At 35.4% G+C, this 26031-nt stretch overlaps 1 protein-coding gene across 8 annotated transcripts in view; it reads right to left on the minus strand.

The window, feature by feature from the left end:
- Nucleotides 1-310: 310 nt before the first annotated feature.
- The window catches only part of KIDINS220 (kinase D interacting substrate 220), an 89921-nt gene continuing 64200 nt past the window's right edge, over nt 311-26031 (minus strand). For 3 of the 8 annotated variants that reach the window (XM_049784510.1, XM_049784507.1, XM_049784509.1), the window contains 9 exons: nt 25065-25243; nt 22649-22875; nt 21345-21458; nt 20573-20629; nt 15083-15118; nt 7387-7518; nt 5213-5311; nt 4242-4475; nt 311-3221 (listed from right to left, as the gene is read on the minus strand). In XM_049784510.1, the coding sequence (XP_049640467.1) occupies nt 1959-3221; nt 4242-4475; nt 5213-5311; nt 7387-7518; nt 15083-15118; nt 20573-20629; nt 21345-21458; nt 22649-22875; nt 25065-25243 (2341 nt within the window). In that variant the 3' untranslated portion in view covers nt 311-1958. Of the gene's footprint in view, nt 3222-4241; nt 4476-5212; nt 5312-7386; nt 7519-13034; nt 13068-15082; nt 15119-20572; nt 20630-21344; nt 21459-22648; nt 22876-25064; nt 25244-26031 lie in introns of all 8 variants that reach the window. The other 5 variants (XM_049784512.1, XM_049784511.1, XM_049784515.1 and 2 more) reach the window with 3 other exon arrangements.

The raw sequence follows: 26031 nt of genomic DNA on the forward strand, positions 1-26031 counted from the left end.
TCATATAATTGTTATCTGCCCAGGATCTGGATAAGTTTTTTTTTTTAAAGCTCATCAATAATGCATAATTTAGAATATTACTGTTGGGCCCTCATGCCTCACAGAAGCAGAATTTGGGTACTGTGACCTAGGAGCCAAGCCCTTTCAGACAGATTAGTTAGGGCAGCTCAATTCATATATGCACTTCCAACTGCGTAATATAAATCTGAAATTTTAGGAGATAAAACAAACACACACAAAAATCATTTTAAATTCTAACAAGAACATGAATCATCCCTTACTCTTGTGAATAAAAATTCATGAGTCAGAATAGCATGCAATTTTTTTTATTGTTTTCTAAGTCTATTTGTACACTTAATACTCTATGTTAACTTCATAAACAGTATACATACGACAACAATATTAAGCAGAATATACTCTCAGTAAAGAAACAAAATATTGCCTGAGAAATAATGACTAATTATACAATATTGAAAACTAATACCATAACTCTTAAACTGTTAAAACATTTCAATGATATCAATAACATATCTTTAAAAAACTGGTTAAAACATTTGTTAAAATCATGCAAAGTGAACACTTTATGAAAAATGTTAGCATATACTCAACACCAAGGTAATGAAAACAAATATAGCAATTACCAAGTGCAATCACTTGTTAAGTAAATAAATTTATGCATTAACTTAGTAAAATTAATTAGATGATAGTCATCACAAATATAACACTAACATTCAGGTAAGAGCACATTCACGATATCCACACGTATAATATTCTCTGTGACTGAGGACATACTGCCAAAATTAATTCCACATAAATTAAGCTAAAGTTCAAGAACAAAAGGAGCAATGCTTGGAGACAGGTACATGTCTAGTTTACTCAGTACTGAAATATGATCATTCCCTCTACTCTAACAATAAATGAAAAGTCACATCGGTGTAATCTTTTTTATCACATGTTTTTACTCTTTAAAAAAGTATTTTCTTGCATATGATCATTCCCCTTGGTCTAACTTAGGAATAGACAAAGTAAATAAACTCTGCTGTGCTACAGAAGATAATTATTTCACTTTATCTAGTTTCTTTGTCAATTGCCAGCTGCCAGTGACCTTCCTGATGTAACTGTCTCCTCATTTGCTCACTCCATAGTATTTATTATTGCCTGTTATTAGTAAGTTATCCTACATTTAATATTTTTCCTCTCATATTTCAATGGTCAATGAAAAATGGTGGAAACAAAATTTAATGAGTTAGAGCAAACCAGGGTGGGTTCTCAAGCAGATGGAAAATGCCTGAAGTCAGGTCTAGAAATTTGGAGACCAACCAGGTGACCTCCTTGTAAGGTCATGGTCCTTGCAACTAATGGCTAGTTATGGGACTTTACCTTGTGCATAAATGACTTACTTTCCTATCAATTCCCCTTTATCATATATTTTCTACTTGAAAAAGTTTAATATGAAATTTGTTAGTACATAGAATACTGGTTACTGGTCTTTAAATTATACTTTTTAATCTGTGGACTACTCTGTAAGTTTCCATTTCTATTTTGAATCTAAAGAGAGTAAAATTTACGTCTGGATCATCTAATTCCATGTTTTCTCTCAAATATTTGATAAGTAAATCTCCTACAAAAAGAGTCTCTAAATTCTTACTTTGTTTGGCAAATTAAGTCCTTTGTTTAATAATTTACTTGATTTATCTTCATTTCAGATCTTATCTCAAACATTTTTATGGGGTTATGTACCAATAAAGATCAAATTAACAGTATTTGAATTCTTAAGCTTCTAACTATAAGCATGGATGGTTGGGTGATAACCACTCTCTCCTCTAGTTTGCTTTATTGAATACTATGTCTCTTTAACCAAAGGTCTTCTCAGACATTATTATGACATATATACAGATAATATGCATGGACAGATTCACTATAAAACTCAATACGGTTCTACTTCTGCTTATTCTTCCTTAAAGAATGCTTTCTCTTTCCTCTCCAAAACCTGTACTCTCAGGAGAGGCTACTGCATGAAGCTCTGAAGAATCTTTTGAGAGCCTTGTGTAACTTGAACGCTGGCTTCGCTTATGTGCCATGCTTTTCAGATTTTCATTCTGAACAGAAGTTGAGGTGGAGCTGGAACTAGGCCTCAAAATGACCTGTGAAGTATCCCTAATTCCCTCCATTTCATCAAAATTCTGATTAGCTCGATTAGTGGGGGCACTGTTGTTGTTCAGGGTCACAGTACTGGGTGTACGATTCAGATTGTAGGCTTTCTGACACGATGGCCAGTTCTCCTCGGGGCTACTGGCTATTAAGCTACACTCGGAAGGGCTTTTCTTGTCTTCTGAGCAAATGGACATCCGAGCTATGATTGGGTCTTGCAGGCCACTCAAGCTATGTGGTATTCCCCTTTTTCCAGGATGGCTGTCGTCTTCAAGTTCTATGAGATTTGCCTTTTCAAGCTGGGCATCGTCAGCAGCTTCATTGTGAAGAGAGTGATTTGGAGAGCTTTCATTGGATCTCACTCCTGAATCAGATGAATCTTTTTTGTCAAGAAGGGCATCGGATAAATACTCTTTAGCTTTAATGAAGGTTCTAATGGGTTCAGCACTGTGTTCAGGAGACTTGGATGCTCTTTCTACTTTCCCGTCAGCCTTTTTATCTTTGTCATCTTTGAGCAGTGGAGTATTATCCGATTCTTCTGTTCCAGACTCATCTTCATCACTTGGAAGTTTTTGATAGCGCAGTCCACCTCCTTTAAGCTTCAAGTCTGTCTGGAAGAGACTAGACCTTTCTGAAGATTTCTTGCTGGAGAGAAGCTTACTGCCTGACTGATCAGATTTTTCATCTTCCTCAGTGATAGGATCCAATGGTGAGGCATCACTAGTAGAAACCCCTGATGATGAATAGTCTATAACATCTCCCCTCTTCATTAAAAATGCCTTCCTTCCATCATCTTGTTTTGGTTCACTGTCTTTACCTTTTTCTGCTTCTAGATTAGAATGAATAGAGCCCCCTGATGAACTCTGACCCATGTAATATGTACTATGTGGAGAAGATCTGCCACTAATTGTTGTAGACCCTGTTCCCCCTTCTAGCTGTGACATCTGAGCAATATATTCTCTATAGGCATCCCTATACTCAGCCTGCACCTTATCAGTAAGCTTTGAAATTTCAATACTGGAATCCTGGGAATTAAGACTCGAAAGACTTGGGGTTCTTCGAGTTTGTGACTGTAAAGACAAAAATAAAAATTAATTCAAATAAGCAAAAAAAGGGGCAAAATAAACATCTCAGCAGTATAAATGTGTATACTTTTTTAAATCCTCAAAATACCAAATTAATTTAAAGTTATTCCTCATAATATACTTTAACAAAAGCTGTGAATTATTTTAAAATCAGAAAGATTTATAATCTCAAACTTTTAAGTTTTTAAGATAGTCATTTTTATTGATAAAAATATAAAAATTTCTTTTAGAAAGAAAATATGCATTAACATATTCAAGATACTCAATCTTCATTGTACAACATAAAGTATATCTCAGATTATAATTCAGAATGGGAAGAAAATTCTTAAAGGAAGAGAGTATAGAAAGCAATAGAAAACATAAAAGGATTCAAGTAATCAGAAATGGAATGGAAGCCACTAGTCAGGTCCTGATTTTATTGCTAACAATTAATGGATTTAAGAAGAAAATGATCATCAAAAACTAATCTCTCTCTCTCTCTCTCTCTCTCTCTTTTTCTTTCTTTTAGTTTTTGGGCCACACCCAGTGATGCTCAGGAGTTACTCCTGGCTATGCGCTCAGACATCGCTCCTGGCTTGGAGGGACCATATGAGACGCCGGGGGATCAAATCACAGTCTATCCTAGGCTAGCACAAGCAAGGAAGACACCTTACCACTTGTACCATCGCTCCGGCCCCCAAAACTAATCTTTCTAATATTCTAATCCAAGATTGATTTACCCTTATGCCACTACTCTATTTTCACTTATCAATTTCTGAATATTCTAATCCAGAACTGATTTACCCTTATACCACTATTCTATTTTCACTTACCAATTTCTGAAATAATTTTATCAATTATCATCTCCAAAAGAATACAGTTCCTTAACAAAAGGGGGTGCTGCACCCAGTCTATAACATTTACACTGGAACTCAAATTATTTTCTGTATGATTATGTAAATGTAGCAATATAGCCTCCATAAATTAATATCTTTTTGGTCTCAATATGAAAATGACAATAATTACCTGCCAACTTAGATTACTATGACGTGGGGCACCCTCATCCAGGCCAAGTGTATTCAGTTCTTCAAAGCTGAAGTTCAGTGTGTAGGGCTGATTGGACAGCTCGGTATGAGGCAGTTCATTGTGCGAAGAATGACGAGCAGTTTCACCATGAGACACTGGGCCACTGTTGTTTTCACTCAGCAAACGTGGTTCTTCAGGGACCACTTGGTTCTCTGCATTTCTCATCTCTAGTACCTTGACAGAAAGTTAAAATAACATCAATATCCACATTAATGAATTGTATTTCAGAAGTTTTAGGGATTAACAACTTAGAAATGGGCAGTCACTCAATGGTAAAAGCATCTTTTAAGTAAAAACACTGTAATGGGAGGAAAAGATATCTCTGAACAGAATAGAATTCTGTTTGAAAGCATACAAATGAACATTTATAGTCGAGGGGGAGTTGGGGGTCAGAGAATGGACAATTGCTAAGAAGGACCATTAGAAATAAGGGAGACTCTAGCTTAAATGACTTGATAGGGATCCTGCTGGTGGAAAGCCTGGTGACCTCGGAGATGGTGGGGAATAAAGAATCTGATCAGATACCATGGTCCTACACACTGATTGACAGTTCTGCTGAATTAATTTCATGAGTTTTGCTAAATCTGACATAACCTACAACAAGGTTTAAATGCTTAAGACATTTCTGACCAGAATTAGATCAGAAGAAGCACTTTTCAGTTATAAATTATGTACAGTTGACAAACACCTCTTCCTAAATTTTCCAAATAAAATTCCCAAAGGGATTGTTGATTGCTGCTATTTATTCTGTATGAAATACTATATAAAGGTAGTAAGTAGAAAATAGTTTTTAGGTGTTTTTTTAAATATAGAAAATACAAATTTAGAGCATATTATCACTATAAGTTTAGACCATATAGAAAAACAACAGCATTTTTGTCTAATACAAGTCTAAAATATAAATATCTTACTGTGCTTCTAAAAAGGTGCCAGTCTCCAAAATTCATACTCATCTCTTTCTTCAGCTCATCAATGTTACACTGAGCTAATACACGACCATTTATGTTCGCCTGAATAAAAATATAAAGCCAAAAAAGAGTCAGACATTATAAAGTAACTTGTGATTAAGTATATTATAGTTATTTAAAGTCAATAAAAATTAGAAATATTAGTCAAAAAAGGCCTCTCATTCCATGTAATTAATATAATAAACAAGTTAAAATTTCACAACATAAGCCACTTCATAAAATCCAGACATTTCCCTGTGTGTGCGAAGCACTTATGAAAAACATTCATTTTCAAGAACCAATACTAACCCTTCCAACTTTGCCCCAAATACCTACCCTGTCACGTGCAATATAAAACATCAAATATGAAATGGAAGAAACATATGAGAACCTATGCCCATCACAGCATTATTAACTAAAGCCAAGATTTGGGAACATGTCAAGTGCCCAACAATAGAATAAAGAAGATGTGGCATATATACCTAATGCAATACTACTCAGGAAAAACAATCAACTCTTGTAATTTGCTGCAACTTGGATGGAATCAGAGGGTGTCAGAAGTAAATGATGAACAAATTAGTCATCCATATAAAGAATTAGAAAACCTCTAATGAAATAAACCCCAAGATAAGGTCAGCAGAGATGCAGTCTAAAGATGCAAAGGTAAAAGGAACTTGAAATAAAGATGGAAGGATGTTAACACTCTGGCACTGGGCATGGTACAAGTATAAAATATTAATACTGGTGAAAAAGAAGGAATGATGGAAAGGAGGAAGGGTGAGTGACTTGGCATAATGGACCTTTGAGTCCAGACTCAGTGAAAAGAAAACCACTGACTTATGGAAACAAAATTATCACAAAGGATATCCATTGGAGACTTCATTATTTCCTGATGTTACTTATACATCCACAGGAGAAAATCAGTTTGTACCTGGGAGAAGAACTGATGCTTTTGCAAACAGAAATCAAAACTCACAAGGTATGGAGGGATCTGAAAACTATTTGACTAGATATGTGTTAAGATTAAGATTAGTGGAACAGGTGACTGGCTTGACTGTATAGTGGGAGGATACTTGTATTGCATGTGGCCAACCCAGGTTTGATATCCATTACTCCGATATAGGCCCCTAAACCTGTCAGAAGTGGCCCTGAGTGCAGAACCAGGAGTAAGCCCTGAGTACTGCAGGGTATGGCCCTCAAAAAAAAAACAAACAAATGAAAGTTTAGTAGAATAGTATTTGTATTTCTTTTGAAAAAATTAAAAGTCATCATTTAAGCAAACAAGCATTAGACACTTGCAATAATATGCCTTTATTAGTCAGATATAAAAATATGCTTAATGGAAATATCTATTATAACTGGGACTTATATTTTCCTTGCAATAAATGTACAACTTTGTGGAAACTACTAGACTTGAAAGAATGGGACCTAGGAAGTAATAAACTTTCTCAATGTAGCTTTGTAAACCCTAAGAGGTTTTTATCAAAAGAGGGCCCAGAGTGATGGTGCAGAGGTAAGGTGTTTGCCTTGCATGACCCAGGATGGATTGTGGTTCGATCCCCCAGCGTCCCATATGGCATATGGTCCCCCAAACCAGGAGTGATTTCGGAGTGCAGAGCCAGGAGTAACCCCTGAGTCCGCTCCCCCAAAAGAGGTATGATCATAAGTCCTGTTAGGCATGAAAATGAGATTATTTTTATCAAATAGGAAATAAAATACAAGGATGGATTTTTTTGAAAATTATCAAGTCACTAATGCAATTAAAGAAAATGTAGTAGGAGGGAAACCTTTAAATTTCTATGTTGTAACTTGAAAAATATGAATGACTGTTTATTTAAATGTGAAATTTCAAAGCTTTTATCAAGATATTTCATCAAGACATTTCTCATCAAGAGTATTTTAATTTATACTTTCACTTTTCCAATAATACAATATACCTTTTAATTTTATTTGCCAATTTTAGGAAATATAAGTTAGGACATGAAATGGTAATAATTAGGTTTCCATTTCCATTTAATTTTCCCATTTCAACAGAGGACCCATCTTTAAGAGGCTAAACATAAAATGTTCACTCTTCATAAAGCCTTTGTTCCCTACCCTCACCTTATCTCGAGCCAGCAGGTACATGTATACATTACCTTTTTGATTGTTGCACAATACTGAGGCAGCATACTCTGGTCCAACCCTTCTATTTGTTTCAGCTTCTCACAAACTGCATCCACATTCATTGAATTCAGTGATATCACTGGTCCTGAGGCTGGGCCTGATCCCTAGATAAGTCATATGAAAATTAGATGTGAGGAAGAGCAGTTGATGGCAGACATAAAGTCAAGTGCCAGAAAAACATACTATGAGTTACTTTGATAAATGACACATTTTCAAATGAAGTGAAAACAAAGAATGTGTATAATATTGTAAAATGCCAAGCGGAAATAGATGTAGCTATTGCTCTCTCTGAATGAGTAGCTTGTTTTCTAGAGGATACAACATAATAATAAAGGCCACTTTTTGAATACAGTGAATATGACCTAGAGTCCTAGACAGTGCCAACCTCTCAAATGTTCAGTCTAATCTATGATTTAATAGGTCTTAATACAGGAAGAACAGGGTTTTTTTTTTAGAAAGGAAGAAAATAAATGATTTTTATTCCATTATAAAATTACAAAAGGCTAAACTACAAAATAATTTTAAAGGTGCCTATACTAAAGAGCTGATAATGTGTCAGAGACTACCTAAAATTATACCAATACTGAAGCTTTAACTCTTTTTTTTTTTTTTTTTGGTTTTTCGGGCCACACCTGTTTGATGCTCAGGGGTTACTCCTGGCTAAGCGCTCAGAAATCGCCCCTGGCTTGGGGGGACCATATGGGACACTGGGGGATCGAACCGCGGTCCTGATCCTTGGCTAGCGTTTGCAAGGCGGACACCTTACCTCTAGCGCCACCTTGCCGGCCCCAAGCTTTAACTCTTAATTATACTTTATGTCCAAGGGATCTAGACTCCCCTCAACAATCTATACAATAATTATGTACACAAAATAAAAGTATTACTTCTTAAACATGTGAAGTGAGTATTTCATTACGATTTGGTTTCATTTCAAGTAAAAGTCAAAATACTGAACAATTCTGGTACTCAGAAGAAAAAATTTCTGAATGTGATAGTGACAAAGAAGTATTTGACTGTGAATCACCCAAAGTACAGATGTACAGATGTACAAATATTGAGGCCTAAAGAGATTGACTATAAAGCCATGGGGGAAAAAAAGCCAAAATGGTCAATGTGGACCAGAACCCTAACATTTTCACAACCACCCATTCTCTTTATTCTGATTGTCTATTTTTTCTTTTTTCTTTTTGGGCCACACCTGGTGAACGCTCAGGGGTTATTCCTAGCTATGTGCTCAGAAATCGCTCCTGGCTTGGGGAACCATATGGGATGCTGGGGGATGAAACTGTGGTTAGTCCTGGGTTAGTGTGTGCAAGGCAAATGCCCTCCCACTTGCGCCACCGCTCCAGCCCTCTGTCTATTTTTTTTTGGGGGGGGGAGAGTCACATCCGGCAGTGCTCAGGGGTTACTTCTGGCTCTACAGGGTTACTCCTGGTTCTATGCTAGAAATTGTTCCTGGCAAGCTCGGGGGACCATATGGGATGCCAAGATTCGAACCACCATCCTTCTGCATGCAAGACACCCTACCTCCATGCTATCTCTCCAGCCCCCTGACTGTCTATTTTTGAGTAGAATAGAAACTATAGACAAATGAAGTCAAGTAGCAAAGATAATTCTGTTTTTAAAAATTAATTTAAATTGCTACTGCAATTTAATAATTCTGATAATTCATAATTATCAGTACATAAGTAGATTACAATATTCAAACTACCTCCAGTCTGTTGCTAAAATGTATTCCTAAAATGAAAGCATAATACTTAATTATGAATTGATATGTGTACACACATAATTTAAACAAAATATATGTAATACTGCATGTAAATATAAATAGAACTAGGAAATGAGATATATTAGCAGATTGGGACATTAATTTTATGAGAGTTAGGAGGGCCTTAGCAAGCTTATTAAGACAGGCTCATCAAAATCTAGAAATTAATAACTTGGGATATACTACACTAATATATTTATTCAATGTCTGCTTTAAATTAATATTTTAAATTTAAATTTAAATTAATATATATTGCATTATATATATTCTCTCTATATATTCTATATATAGTATGCTATATATTATGTGATTTGAGATTCAATTACTTTAAAATACTAAAAGCAAAATACATTTTTACTGAATTTAGTTTTCATATCCCTAGACACAGTTCTATTTTCTGCCTAGATGAATATAGATAATATTTAGTGTTAATTATATACTATCTATTAAGGAAAATTTAAATGTTTTTCTGAATTTTTAATAACCATACTTATTTAATGATTTCTTTAACTCAAAACAGCTTTACTGAAATATCTACCTAATTCATAGAATCCAATGAATCTTAATATATGTACATAGTTGTGAAACCATTGCCACATTATTTTTAGATTGTTCTTTTAGTCATAAATGAAAACTCTTGTTCCCATTGAAGTCATTTCCCATCTCTTACAACATGCACTCCTAGCCCTGGACAATTTACTTTTCATTTCTATCGACTGGTCTATCCTGAACACTTGATAATATGAAGTTACACTATATGTATATGAAACAGCTTCTTTGACTTAATATGTTTTCAAGGTTAAACCATATTAGAGCTCAATATTCTTTTTTTGGGGGGGGGCACACCCAGTGACACTCAGTAGTTACTCCTGGCTCTGCGCTCAGAGATCGCTCCAGGCTTGGAGACCATATGGGACGCCAGGAATAGAATCCCCCATCCTGGGTCAGCCGTGTGCAAGGCAAACACCGTACCACTGTGTTATCGCTCTGGCCCCAGAGCTCAATATTCTTAATTGCTAAATAATATTTATCATTTACATGATAATACTGTATTTTTTGCCATTGCGATTTGTACTACATAATATATTTTTGTTTTCCAACATGTCTCCTCTCTAAACACATTTATTTAGGTTCACATGTCCTTGGTTCAAAACTCAGAAAAAAATCTGATCATATAAACAAATAACAATCACACTGGATTATAACTCATCGGATTAAAATTAACATCAGTGAGACCACAGTGATATAAACAAGTAAATTTGAAATTTTTTTCAGATAGAGTTCCAAGTAATAAATGTAGAAGAGAGAGAGTTCCAAGTAATATAAATATAGTAAAATTAATGGCAGGATGTATAAACAGAAATAAGATATTTTTCAGGGTTTATATTTTGCAAAGGCAAAAATGAAAGGTTATAGTGTTGGGCTGGGACTATGACTCAGTGAATGAGCACTTGTATTGGATATGTGAGGTTGAGTCTGATCCCAGGAACACACAGACAAAATTCACAGTGAAACTTTGCAGGCAACACCTTAACAAAGTGATCAAGGTCAGCATTACCTGTGGTGAGACTCAGGAGCACCAGACACTGTAATATGATTCCTGAGAGCAGCGGAGCATAATTACTGGTGTTTCTCTCACTAACGGTATTTATTTACCTTCTAGTCAAGATAAAATTGTAACAATCATAAAGAAATCGTTTACAGAAGCCAGCAATGTAGCTTGGTGGTCCAACACTTGCGTTGTATGTGTGAAGTCCTGGGTTCAGTCCCTGGCATCATCCCACAAATATGACCAGTATTCTCCAAATGTGTTACTTAAGGTCACAGAGAACAAGGAAAGACTAGTTATTCACCAAAAATTAAAGAACACTTTTTTGTTTTTGTTTTTGGGGTCACATCCAGTGGCGCCAGTAGTTACTCCTGGTTTTGCACTCAGAAACTGCTCCTGGCAGCCTTGGGGGACCAAATGAGATGCCAGGGGATTGAACCCGGGTCCATCCTGGGTCGGTTGCATGCAAGGCAAACGCTCTACCACTGTACTATCGCTCCGCCCCATATAGAACTATTAAGGAAAATTTCCGTAATAAGAAATAAATAAAGATAGATAGTTGATAGATGGATGGATGGATGGATGGATGGATGGATGGATAGATAGATAGATAGATAGATAGATAGATAGATAGATAGATAGATAGATAGATAGATAGATAGATAACTCATTTGGGTCCTAGGCCAGCAAAATTAAACGAGTAGAAAAATTGGTAAAGTGCAACAAAGTCTGTAGTTGCGGTAACAGCACTGTACCAATTTTAATGCTGGTTCATGGGAAATATATTATAGTTACAAAGATGTTAACATAAAAAATACCATTTATATATATATGTGTATATATATATATATATATATATTTTTTTTTTTTTTTTGGTTTTTGGGCCACACCCAATGATGCTCAAGAGTTACTCCAGGCTATGCGCTTAGAAATCGTTCCTGGCTTGGGGATGCCAGAGGATCGAACCGTTGTCCGTCCTAAGCTAGTGCACGCAAGGCCTTACCACTTGCACCGCTGCTCTGGCCCCATTTTGTATATTTTAAGTCTATAATTATTTAAGGTTTTACTTTAATCATAAAACTCCTTAGTCTTTATGCAAAATCTAAAAGTATAATAAATAAATAAGAACAGATTAGCTCTTATCAGTTTAGGGAGAAATACAAAATATTCAAGCTCTTTATTTCTACAGAGAATGTGAAAATTCATATTTATAAAGGTACTACTCCTTATCTAAAATAGAAATAACACAAAATTTTATTTTCATCATCCTTTTAAGCCTTACATTTTAGCAACATTTTTTAGCCTCACCTGGTGGTGCTCAGTGGCTATTTCTGCTCTGTACTCAGAAATTACTCCTGGCAGGCTCAGGATCCCAAATGGGATGCTGAGGATTGAACCTAGACAAATGTCCTATCCATTGTGCTATCGCTTTGGCCCCATTTTATCAATTCTTAAAAATATTTGTCCCTCATTGAGTAAAAAGAAGTCTCAGAATGGCTTCTAGAAACTTCATAAGGCAGACACTCATATATAAACGTAAGATCTCTTTAATTTCATTAAAACTGTAGTTCAAATCTTGATCACATGGGGTTTATCACTGTATAGGGAGAATCATCAATAAATTATAGAGGTGCTTCTTTGGAAAGAAAAAAATTATAATTGCCTGCAATAATATGTTATAAAATAATCTTGAAACCAGCTAAATCTTATAACCAATGTAGTAGTTATGAATGAAAATATAAAAAATAAAAAGAAATATGGTAAGTAATGTATTTTTTAAAAAGACTAATGTAAAAAGTAAAAAAAAGAACCTTAAAAACCTAATTATAGATTTTGACAATATGTAGAAAGGTATTACTTTAAAATTTATGCATTCTTACTTAAAATTTACCTGTTTAAGTCAACTATCTCTCAATTTATAAAAAATTTTTCTAATACAAACAATTTGAATACAGATGTTAGTTTAGACAGTTAAATATAAACTTCAAAATTTATACAAATCAGAATTTTTAGGTAAAAATCAGGCTAACCCAGTACATTTAAATTACATTGATGTGACTATGAACTTTTATCTTGTAAGTAGACTACAAACAATATTTGAAACACTGTCATCTTTAGTAAGTTTATTACATAAGCATAGAATTCATTAGTGAGAAATGGGTGCCATGCAAATGCTGAAGCAGCTATTAAATAAAACCAAAAGCATTGAGATGAGCAGATTTAAAACAGCCCAGCAGCTAGTTGTCAATGGTTGCTTCTAATAGCCTAAAAGGAAAAGTATGATTTCACTGAAGTTTCTGTGCCTGTCTCTGTTTGTTAAACCCAGAGTCACACAGCTTCAAGGAAGGAATCAAACAAAATGAAGGACAGGAGTTTAAAGTAAATCATTAAACACACACATCTGATAATCATAGGGAGAACTTTCTTATTTTTTCCCTGACTTTACAGCAAACACAGCATGGAATAGTCACATAGATGAATATGTTTTAATCTTATTAATACTGCTGTTAACTTTAAATAGACACTATAAAATTATATTCTATTATATATATAATATAATATATATTGTATTCTATTAAAAAGATAACCCATGGGTCATATATTCAATAAGAAAATCAATTTTCCATGAAAAGTCAATAAATTATTGTATACAAACTTAAAATTAATTTTAAAGTATTCACTCTGATTAAAGTGACTAAAGTTAAATACAATAAGTATTTAAATACTTGAAATTCACATAAAATCAAATAAAATAAACTTAAAAAACCTTAGGAGCCTTCCAATGCTCTAAAACATAAATGCAATTATCTGGATACTATCATTAATATCTACTCAGCCATGTAGATTTAAAAAACTAACTCAAAGTAGGCACCACTGATTTATTTTTCTCTACTTATTAAATTGATGGTAAATATTTTTTTAAAATTAAAAATAATTTAGAGATGATCATATGGACTGAAATTAATTTGCAACACTTTTTAGTACAATGAAGTCTTTCCTGACCTAATGTTACAGATTTTTAAAACATTCAATATCTAGAGTAACTCATCGAAGAAATGTCTTAATCTCAATCTGACTTCAAAGAAATTTTTTCTATATCTTTTTAGAGACTTACTTATCAAAAAAGGTGTGCTAATGAAAAATATATTTTTTTTGGTGTTTGGGTCACACCTGGCAGCACCCAGGGGTTACTCCTGGCTCTATGCTCAAAAATTGCTCCTGGCAGGCTCAGGGAACAATATGGGATGCCGGAATTCAAACCACTGACCTTCTGAATGCAAGGTAAACACCTTACCTCCATGCTATCTCTCTGGCTCCGTGCTAATGAAATTATAGTAACAACATACTCAAAACACACACACACAAAAAACTATTGTTAACCTAGTTCGAAAATGTAACTTCTTAAACTACATGAGTAATAATACAGTAGATGAGGATTAGCATTACATTTAATTTTTTAAAAGGCACTAAATAACTGCAATGAATATGATTTTTTTTAAACTTTTAGTTATACTCATGGACTTCAATGATATTACTGCAATATCTTATTTCAGTAAAAAAATTTTCAAATTATACTTTATTAAAATTTCAAAAAAAAAAAAAAGGGGGCCGGGAAGGTGGCACTAGAGGTAAGGTGTCTGCCTTGCAAACGCTAGCGTAGGACGGACCACGGGACTGCGGTTCGATTCCCTGGTGTCCCATATGGTCTCCCCAAGCCAGGAGTGATTTCTGAGCGCATAGCCAGGAGTAACCCCTGAGCATCAAACAGGTGTGTGACTCAAAAACCAAAAAAAAAATTTTTTCAAAAAAGAAATTCTCTTGAGTTGATTTCTGCACAGACATCCAAGTCAGAAATGAATAAACTTTTCAGTATATTATTAAAGGAAAACAAACCAATATTGAGACAAAATAACTGAAATGTGCCGGGGGGTGGGGGGAGAGATAGGACAAGAGTTAGAGTTAGTGTTTGCCGTACATGTAATCAACCCCAATTTGATCCCTAGCACCACATAAGGTACCCAAGCACCACCAGGCGTGATCCCGAACAAAGAGATGAGTAATCATGAATATAGTCAGGTATGGCTCCATGAAGGGTGGGAAGGAATAGAACAGGACAGAACAAGACAGGATGGAAAAGGAAAGAAAGGAAAAGGAAAGAAAAAGATAAAAAAAAAAAGAAGCAAAGAAAAGAGAAAAGAAAAGAAAAAAAGAAAAGGAGAGGGCCTTCTAAAGTACCTCAAAAAGTATGAGTCAATCAACCCACACTGAGAGAATCTTCCTAAAGCAGATAGGAAGAACCTGTTCAAAGTCTGCAATCTAAATTCAAGTTGAATGTCTCTCCAATCCTTACCCTTGGTATCTTTAACATTCGCATCCAAGTCTGGTCCTGAACAATGAGAGACAGCTTGATTTGAACATATATTTGTTTGTAAACAGGTTAGAAATTCTAAACCAGTGGTGGAAATAAAAATTATCTACAGATGAGTCCCATCTTTTAGTTTTTCTTTGTTCCTTTACTAATATTTAATTGGCTGATTCACTAACTGATCAATGAGTTTAATGGATCCAGTTTAATGAATACTAAGACTTTTGCCATTTAACAATACCTTTATTTTTAATTGAGTAGCTTTAATCAATTTCCAACAGTAAAAGTAATAGCAAAATGGAAACAAGGACACTATGTTAGCACTTGCCTTTGTGATCCTAAAGTTATTTATAATTAAATTTTATGCTCATTAATTTCAATGAGGTATAAGTTGTATAAGAGTATCATCAAGTAACCTCTGGATGTGAAGGCAAAGCAACCACTTAGCACTAATCATTCGTTTGACAATGCTCAGAATTCATCAGATTTCATTAACGCGAGCAGGTTTTTCACCTATTTTGTTCATTTTGCCTTTACACTAAAATACCTCCCAGTAAATATTCAGTAAATTTGCTGAACCAATGAGTGGTCAACAGTAGTCTTTTATACTCTATGCTAACTAATTCAAGGAAAAACAGAATTAAAAACTATTATAGGGACCTGGGAGATAACTCAAAGGGCTGGAACACATGCCTTGCTTGCCCAAGTTCCATCCCTGGTAGGACATGGTCCACTGAGCCCACACCACTGGCCACCACTGGTGGTCTCTGGGTACCATTAACCCATAGAGGTGAAGAATTTTCAGAACACTAGGGGAAAGAGCCCCTTTCCTCCCATTGAAGTGACATGCTGCAACACATCTTCCTCTGAATCAATACTTTTCAGTCAAACACAAGTTGCCACCATGAATAATATATCATATCCTAAATAAAAACACTACAATTCTCACAAACTCTTTGAAATACTATCACAAAATGTCACTAATGAGGCCTGACTGGAGAAAGGCTCTTCATAATGGGCTCTTCTTTTCACAGATATTTTACATTCATTGCCAGGGTCAAACCATGCCAGCTGCAGGCATGGCAAATGCCTGAACTGTCTCACCAGCCCTCAATTAATTTCTGAGCTCATCTAAACTGATTTGCACTCTTCAAACTAAAGAGACAAAGGTTATTTAACATACAATAGTTTTAGTTTCTAAGTCTCAAAAGCTCCACAGAATTTAGTCCTTAGAATAATAATAATAATTAGTAGTAATTTCTAAAAGAATGCTAAGACTCAGTAATCCTAAATCAGAACTATGAGGCAGTTTGCTTTTTTCTAAATGAAGTTGAATATCTGAAAAATTAAGTAATTATCCAAAGAAAAATTAAGGCTCCGAGACTATTTAATGTAAAAGAGTCCATATTTGAAATTATGCTCAGAATTAATAGGAGCAAAGAAGGTTGCATGAAACAGAAAAATAGGCTGATATGGGACACTCAGATTATAATGCCATGTCTAATGCTGCTGTGAACCTGAGAGTCTGCACAGATTCTCAAGTCTTTAATGTCCATCTGGACAATGCATCTGGGCTAGATCATGAGAGATCTCACTGAGAGACCTCAAGAGGAAAGTCAAATCAAAGGTGGGGGCCAGAATTCTCTTGGAAGTTCAAATGAAAATGTTTTCTTACAAAGAGGCTTCTCTGCATTAAAAGTTGAAGAAAAACAAAACAGGAAACCTAGTCCTATCTAGCAATCTGGGTCCAATATTAATACTTTCCTCCAATTTTACAAACTTGGAATATATTTTCCCTTTTTATAAACTTGTAGGAAAATATAGCTAGCTTAGAACGTTACATTTTATATCTTTAATTTTGTAAAATACTTAAGATTCATAATTTATTTGAAAACTCTGGGCTGGCTTTCACAAATGATAATCACTATAATAATCTACTCTTTATGTGAGGAAGTCAATTTTTTTTAGAAATAATTTGCTTTGGGGCCGGCGTGGTGACGCTAGAGGTGAGGTGTCTGCCTTGCCAGCACTAGCCTAGGACAGACCGCGGTTTGATCCCCCAACGTCTCCCAAGCCAGGAGCGACTCCTGAGCACATAGCCAGGAGTAACCCCTAATCATCACCGGGTGTGGCCCAAAACAAAAAAGAAATAATTTGCTTTATAAAGATTTCAATTTCTTATGGTTAAAAAGATGGGTTCACCTGCACTGAAAAGACTATGTGGTCAAATCTTTAACATCTGACATTTTTTGTGTGCATTTTTTATTCATTGTTATTTTTTTGTAATGACAAGACAAAAATGTATGGCTTCTTACTTATCATTGAACAGCTATGGTCAGAAAGTGTTTAATATAGGATACCATTGAATAAACAGCAGTGAAATTGATCTATGGTCCTGTTATAGCAGAAAAATACAAAATTTTATAGTATAGCAGAGGAAAGCAATGAAAGAATAAATAATTTTCATGTAGTTCTGAGTTGGTGCAAGAACTCACACTATGATCCCATGTATAGATACTTTTTCCTATTTCCACCACCACACTGTGTAGTTTTAACTAGTTGTCTACAAAACAAATTTTATATTCTATTGTCATTGTTAGTTTTTTTAAAGCAAAGAAAGCTTAGTAAGCAGCTATAATTTACTAGGCAGATCATAAAACTATTTTTTACTATTGACATGTACTAATTGTATGGTTACATGGCTAAACGAAGGCACTAATTAATACAAAGCACCTTTACTCTTTGCTATTGGGCTTCTAAACACATCTTAAGAATGGCATTATTTCCCATTCCCAAAAAAAAATCTTCAAAATTTGATGAATATTCAACAGTGGAAGTGAACAAAATCTAGATATGTTTTATTTATTTTTGTTTTGTTTTTTGGGTCACATCCGGCAGAGCTCAGGGTTACTCCTGGCTCTGTGCTCAGAAATTGCTCCTGGCAGGCACGGGGGTGGGGTGGGGTGAGGGACCATATGAGATGCTGGGATTTGAAGAACTGTTCATCCTAAACAAATGCCCTACTGCTGTGCTATTTCTCTGGCCCCAAGACATGTTTTAATTACAATTGTGTGTATACATTTTTTTTTTTTTTTTTGGTTTTTGGGTCACACCCAGCAGTGCTCAGGGGTTACTCCTGGCTATCTGCTCAGAAATAGCTCCTGGCAGGCACGGGGGACCATATGGGACACCGGGATTCGAACCAACCACCTTTGGTCCTGGATCGGCTGCTTGCAAGGCAAACGCCGCTGTGCTATCTCTCCGGGCCCGTGTGTATACATTTTTAAGCAGGAGAAGAACTACCACTTTAACTTGTTTAGGTCATGAAGATCATCAAATTTTTCAGATAATCTGATTATCTGACGTTTATTGAAGAATCTTCACTCAGATTATTATATCGCAAGCATGAATCTACATAGTAAAGGCAACACTAAATCTCATCTTGCATGTAGTGGGAATGATCCTTGAACTCAAGTAAAATCAATACCCCAAACAGACTTATGGTTTGCTCCACCTATCACTCTCAGATAACTGAAGATATTCATACACTTAGCTAAAATGTACATGATTTTAAAGACATTTTAACCCCACAAAGAAAACATAAGAATGGTTTTCTTTCTCTAATATGAATTCAAAGAAAATTAAATTTAAAAATTGCAGTCTACTCATATTCACATTTTAAGAAAAATTTGGATGAATTTGAAATGTAGATTTCAGAGTATTAATTCTTCCATGTCCTATTTCATGTAGTTTTAACCTGAGGATGCGGCATAACATTTTTTAAATAAAGCAGACTTTAAAATATAAACTATTGTTAAGTTCCCCACTGAGTAAATGGAGATTTATTACATCTTTATCATTTTAAAGTACTAAGTATTAAATAATGAAGTGATTTCCTATATAAATCTATTAATTTAAGAAACCTATATTAATGTATTAGGCAAAAAAAGTTTAAATAATTTCTTTTACATGGTGAGCTAATTTTATATGAAAAGTTTATTTATGAACTATGGATACTTTAACCTAAAAATGAGTCATAATGATCATAACCAAACTAAGGCAATTGATCTTGGACACGCCCTTTAGATAGTCCCACTTGGCAGTAAACTGTAGAGCCTGGACATGCCCCCTATCATGCTGGCATAAAAGAAAAAACTTGAACTTACAGGAGAGGGGGTTCAGAATAGTGACCAGAGCAGTGCCTGCTGGCCTGCAGTGGGCCAGAGATAAAGCATCGGAGAAATGCTGTCTGCTTTGCATCTATTCACTTTTCTTTCTTCTTTGAACCTAGGCCTCCCCCAGCCACTTCTGGTCAGCAAATTTCCACCTAACTCTCCATCCCACTCTCTGAAACCCCTGGGTGGCAGCAGGCCTCAGACTCCAGGAGGAATAATATATAAACTTAGTTTCTTCTCTTTTTTCTCTTCCCTTTCTCTCTTCTTTCTCTCTACTTTCGCTCTCTCTCGCTCTCTCTCTCCTCCTCTCTCACCCTTCTCCCCCAGGTGGGTGGTCACTACATATTGGTGGTCCCCACGCATCAGCTGGGCTCCACAGGCCCTTGCAAGCCTTGTAGCACCAGACCCTGGCAGCCTTGGGCCTCTGCAGCATACAGCCCTGCAGCCCTGACAGCCTTGGTCCCTGCACCAATGCACCAAACTAATTTAATCTAGCTAGACTATCAGGCTCAATGTTTATCAACCAGGATCAATATGGCCCTCTGTGGCCCAAGGATATTCCAAGGAGGCCACAGATGGAATCACATAAACATGGGGGTATGGCATGAGACTAGGAAGCCAACTGGTAGGAGAGTGGGGAGCCAGAGCAAGGAACAAGGTCGGAAAGGGGGTTCACATAACAAAAAGGTTGAGAATTACTAATCTAACTCATACTCTGAATAATTAAAAAATTCCATGTTTATAGTAACTGTATATTGAAGAAAAAGTAGTCAAAAGTGAAAACTTGGTAGGAGCAATAACACAGTGAATAGAGCGCTTGCCTTGCACACAGCCAACCTGGGTTCCATCTTAGCAACCCATGTGGTCCCTTGAGCACTGCCAGGAGTCATTCCTGAGTATAGAATTAGGAATAATCCATGAGCGTCACCAGGTATATGCCCCAAACCTTGAAAAAATGGTAACATTTTGTTCTTTAATACTAAGAAACAAATATCATCAGCATCAGGAATGCTCCTGATAGCTGCTGGAAAACTCTTTTATTTGTTTGACAATTAAAAAAAAAATCTATCCCTTGGCACTGCAACAGGAAAAAAGCAGGACGATATAAAAGAGTAAAGTGAAATATTAGCTTTTCAATTAATCTACAAACTATGAGTATTAGTACTCAGCTACTCTGCACAAACTGCCCATCACACAGCAAATGCAGTTAGTGAACTGCAGTAATTACAATTAAGACAGTTGTTACTGCCAAAGAAGCGATGAGAAGCTTGCACTCCACGCCACAAGACTACTCTGTTACCCTCGAGGAGTCTGTGGGTGAAGAAACCCCCTCAGCAGCATCCTCCTTGATAACCTCCTAATAACACAAAACAAGAGTGTTGGTAAAAGGGGAAGGGATGAAGCTGGATGAAGATGAGGAATGAACATGATGTTAAAATAATAATAATGATGATATATAACACTGAAATCTGTATGTGATTAGAGTCTTCCTTCAAATGACATTTAAATTTAAAGAGCCCTTTGACTTCTAATTTATAAAAAATTATTAAAAGGAATTTTCTTCAAGTTATTAAACTATTTATAAAGAGTAGCCAAAATTTTAAGCACAAATGTACTTTGTATTCCTCTAGACTCAGTACATTTGAATAATTTTCCTTATTCTATTTACTGTCTGTCATTAATTAAAATTTTCTTTCACTATATATCTCTAATTTTCATGGCACAGGATTTATATACATATATCATCTTAATTTTCTTTTCAAAGTTGATAGCATATGTAAACATTTAGTCTTAAGAGTTTTGATTGTAAATCTAACACTTTTGGTTATAAACCAAAGTGGATACTTTGGTTGTAAACCAAACTGGACATAAATTCACTGAGGCTTCTTACTCATTGTTTATCTTCCATTTACCAGATATGAAGACAAAATATCTTTTATGTTAGTCATAGCTATGCTTCTTATTTATAAAGTAAGTAGTGTACTTTAGCTACAGAAAGGAAAAACCCAAACTTGTAGTACTATCTATATTTCTTACTATATTATTACTTAATTACCCTTTTTAATACTTACTAGGCCACTGCTTTGATCTCTGGGCAAATTCGTTTTTACTGATGGACGTGAGATGAGATGTTGGGTACTGCCAGGGTAATACCTTGGCGTATAAAGGTATGGGGCAAAGAATGGCTATGGAAAAAACACGTAACAAAAGAAGGGGGTAAACAGTTATAGAAATCAAAGAGTAATGAGATTTATCAAATGAAATTAACCAATAATACACAACTCCAAAATTTTAATGCAAATGACAAAACAAAACAAAAAAAACACTTACATGCTCTAAGACATGAAACACAAATTTAAGACATTTATATTTAAATTTTATATTAATCACTTAAGCTTTAATTTAAAGCAAAAAAAATTTCACCTTTAATTTGACAAGTTTCTCTTTTCCTTTACCATTTTATATAACCATTTCTAAGTTATTTACAAATATTAACTTGGAATCTTAAATAAATACTGTTCCTTATCAAAAAGTGTTAGTCTTAAACCAAAAAACATATTATATGAAAACATCCTGGCATAAATTAAAGAAGTACTCTACTCCAAGTTTCTGTGTTTTTACTTCTAGTTATATTTTACACTAGTTATTGAGGTTTTTAGTTTTAAGGATAAAAGGACAATTTTCAGAGACTCTATACTTTAAGAGTTTATACTATTTCCTTAAAATGCAAGTATATAAAAAGGTATGAAATATATTGTTGGTATTTATAACTATAGCATTTATGACCATTTCCTATTAAATAACATTTTATGGAAAAAACACAAAAATTAAATTGATTAAACTTCAATTATAATCAAGTAATACTATTCCTTTCTTTCTTGTTCTTTTATCTGATAGCCAATAACACCTGGCTCCTATAAGCAGAACTCCCTAATATTATCCTACATTTTAAAACTATAACTGATAATATAGGTTTAATGAACTAATGCAGACATCTACATTATTTTAAACAGCAATATAAATTATTGTATTAGATTTAACAAATGGAACATTTGTTCATAAACAAATAAGCAGATCCCCTTGAAGCATGAGAGAGTCACTGCTCAACAGGTGGAGTCTACTTTCTTATCAAGATAAGAGTAAAAGAAAAACAATCTCTAATATTCAGACTCAAGTAAGAGCTAGGACCTGTTAAAATTCAAAACAATTTTGCTTTAGATAAATAACCTACTTTAAACTTCTCACTTTTCTTATTGTACAAAGCAGTAATAGAATCATAATTATTGCAAAGCAATAATAGAATCCATAAACAGAGCAGTTTTGTCACTTTCCAGGAACAAATTCTTAAAATGAATGATTCCTCGCACTTCCTTACCCTGTTGTAGAACGGATGCTGAGGTCCTGTCATACCACTGTAATAGCTGCTGTGAGGCTGTGGAGATACAACCCCGCCTCCAAAAGGCCCATTGAAGGAAGTAGAGGAAGAACAGACAGACGGAGCCTGACTGTATCCAGACGGTGCTCTTGCAGGAGCTTCATGTAAAGATAGAGCAGGATATGCAAGTCCTCCGATATTAATCTGGTCTCTGGCAGCACGAACATCTAAAAGATTAAATTATACCCCATAAGGCAAAAGAAAATAGAACATAGCTAATTAGTACAATTACTACTTCCTCTAGTTAGCAGACAGAAATGTGATTTTATCACTCCTGACAAGGATTCCAACTGTCTTAAAAGAAATAGTCAGGGTATCTTAAATATTTCAAACATCTTTACATAAAAACTAAATGAAAGGAGGCAGAAGAGAGAAACTGGAGCAATAGTAGATGGGTAAGACGCTTGCCTTGCATGTAGCTGTCCAGAGTTCATTCCCTGGTACCCCAAATTCCTGAGTGCAGAACTAGAAGGTCACATCAGATATGGTCCAAACACCCCCTCTCCCACAGAAAAGGGGGACAGGTTATGGGGCTAGAGAAAGTACCAAAGGCAGGGTTCTTTCCTAGAAGGAAGTTTGACCCTATTTCAATCCCAGGAACAACTGAGCCCTGCCAGGGAGTAAATTTGAGAATTGCCAGGTGTGATTCAAAACCAATCAGTCAAACAAAAATTTGTATAAATGATGTAAAAACCCTAACATACTATTTGAAGTTATGGCATCTGGATTCTTCTTTTTTTGGTTTTTGGTGTTTGGGCCACACCTGGTGATGCTCAGGGGTTACTCCTGGCTTATCGCGCTCAGAAATTGCTCCCTGGCTTGGGGGACCATATGGGATGCTGGGGGATCAAACTGCGGTCTGGCCTAGGTCAGTGCATGCAAGTCAAACACGCTACTGCTTGCATAACCACTATGGTCCCTGGATTCTCCTCTCTGGATACCAGCACTCTAATTTTTTGTCTGATTCCTCTTCCCCCCCGCCCCCCCCCCAACACTTTCCTTTCAGCCTTTATTCCCTGTCTCCCTCCTTCCTTTTCTTCTTTCCTTCCTTTTTTTGGGGGGTGGTGGAAACTTCCACAGCTACAGTTTTTTTCGAGTGGGGTAATAGTCATGTAGTGCTGGGATTGAACTCAGGTTTCCACATGCACAGTATCTACTTTAGACTTCAAGCAATTTCCTTAGTTCCATGTCTTTGTAAGGTATTTGTACTTATTTTAAAAAAGCATTCTTAGCAAAAGAAAAAAAAAAAAAAAGGGCCCGGAGAAATAGCACAGCGGCATTTGCCTTGCAAGCAGCCGATCCAGGACCAAAGGTAGTTGGTTCGAATGCCGGTGTCCCATATGGCCCCCCGTGCCTGCCAGGAGCTATTTCTGAGCAGACAGCCAGGAGTAACCCCTGAGCACCGCTGGGTGTGGCCCCAAAACCCAAAAAACAAAACAAAACAAAACATTCTTAGCATTTAAAATGTATTACTGAGTATTAATAATCTACATGTCTCATATATATAGATACTATTCTAGCTAAAATATTGTATTTCCAAACTATAGGACTCATCTTCCAGTGAAGAGTAACATAAAATTCCGTAACTCCAAAGTATATCTCTAATATCAGCCTTATCACAGATATATGAAAAAATATATAGGTGTAGTTTAAAGCTCTTTCAAATTTCTGGCGAACTGGAGGATGGATTCGCAGTGCCAATAGGACACAAAAGTAGAAGTGTTTAAATAAAAGTTTTGAGTTTGTGCACACAGTATAGACTTAGGAACTCCTTAACTCTAATTCTAATGTCATTATCTTCAGAATCTATTTAACAAATTTAAGCTCAAATGCTAATTTTTATTTCTTTTGTTATTGTTTATGAGCTATACTCAGTGGTGCTTTAGATTTTATTCTTGGTTCTGCATTCAGGAGTCATAGCAATGCTGGGGGGAGGGGATCAAATATGGTGCCATGGATTAAATTTGGATTGATCTCCAAGGCAAGCACTGTACCTACTGTACTATTGCTCTGATCCAAGATTTTCTTACCTCTGGGTAGAGAACTCTATTTAAAAAAGAATAGTGGTTAAAAAAAAAAAGAAAAAGACAATGAGCCAACATCTTAACATAACTACTGAAAGAAATCTTATGCCAAAATAAAAATTCAGGTGTGTGAGTGGGAAAACATAACTAAGTTTAACCAATGACATTTCCAAATGAATGGACTCTTCGTCCTTAATTTTGTTAATAGCCCTAGTGTTTGATTCAATATCTCCTCATTTTTCATATAGCAAGGAAAATATGTATAGATAAATTACAAGCAGAAAAATTTCTAAGGACCTCAGAGAAGAAAATTCTGGTTTACTAATACTTACCTGCAATAATTTCCCGTAATTTGGGGTCTAGGTTTACAGTGCATGGCAAAAAGGTTTTCACATCTCGAGCCACAAGAACTGGAGTCCTTGAAGATAAAAACACTTCAAAATTTCTTATGTCTCCATCTATTTCAAGTAGTGGCTCAACATCTTTCGTTGTTGGAATATTTTTTGATATTCTACAGAGGAAAGAAAAACGAAAAAATGACATCAGTGTTACAACCAGAAAGTCAAGTTCTGCATATAAAATTTATCAGGTCACACATTATATACTTTGCTTTCATTTAAAAGCTTATTTATTTTGTTTGGGGGTGATACAAAACATGTCAGTTTATACATTATTCTTTTTTTTTTTTTACTTAAAAACTCAATTTATTGTTTTGGAGGCTATAGCTGAGGCTGAAAGTTCACTCACTCATAGTTCTGTACTCATGAGACCATCTGCAGTGCTGGGGATTGTGTCAGCCATGAAAACATGGGCCAGTCATGTGCAAGGCAAACACCTGAACCCCTGCATTATTTCTCTGGATTTTTTTTAATTAGAAGAAAGGGAAAGAAAGGTAGCATTATTACAAAAATATTATAAAAATGGTATAGTTACAAAACTAAGTTAATAAGTGTGAGATAAGAATTATTTTGTGGGACTGGTGCAATAGCACAATGGTAGGATAATTGCCTTGCATGCCGCTGACCCAGGCTAGACCTAAGTTCAATCCCCAGCATCCCTTATAGCAGGGGTCTCAAACTCAATTTACCTGGGGGCTGCAGGAGACAAAGTCGGGGTGAGGCAGGGCCGCATAAGGGATTTTGCTTACTGAATATTCGCAATAAAAAATCGCATTAGTAAGAAAAAAATCGCACTAAACATTTGCATACCCCTAATGGAACTGCTCGGGGTATGCGAATGTTTAATGCAATTTTTTTCTTACTAATGCGATTTTTATTGCGATTATTCGGTAAGTGAATA

This window comes from Suncus etruscus, chromosome 12 (assembly GCF_024139225.1).
Source record: "Suncus etruscus isolate mSunEtr1 chromosome 12, mSunEtr1.pri.cur, whole genome shotgun sequence".
In the NCBI taxonomy this organism is placed as follows: domain Eukaryota; kingdom Metazoa; phylum Chordata; class Mammalia; order Eulipotyphla; family Soricidae; genus Suncus; species Suncus etruscus.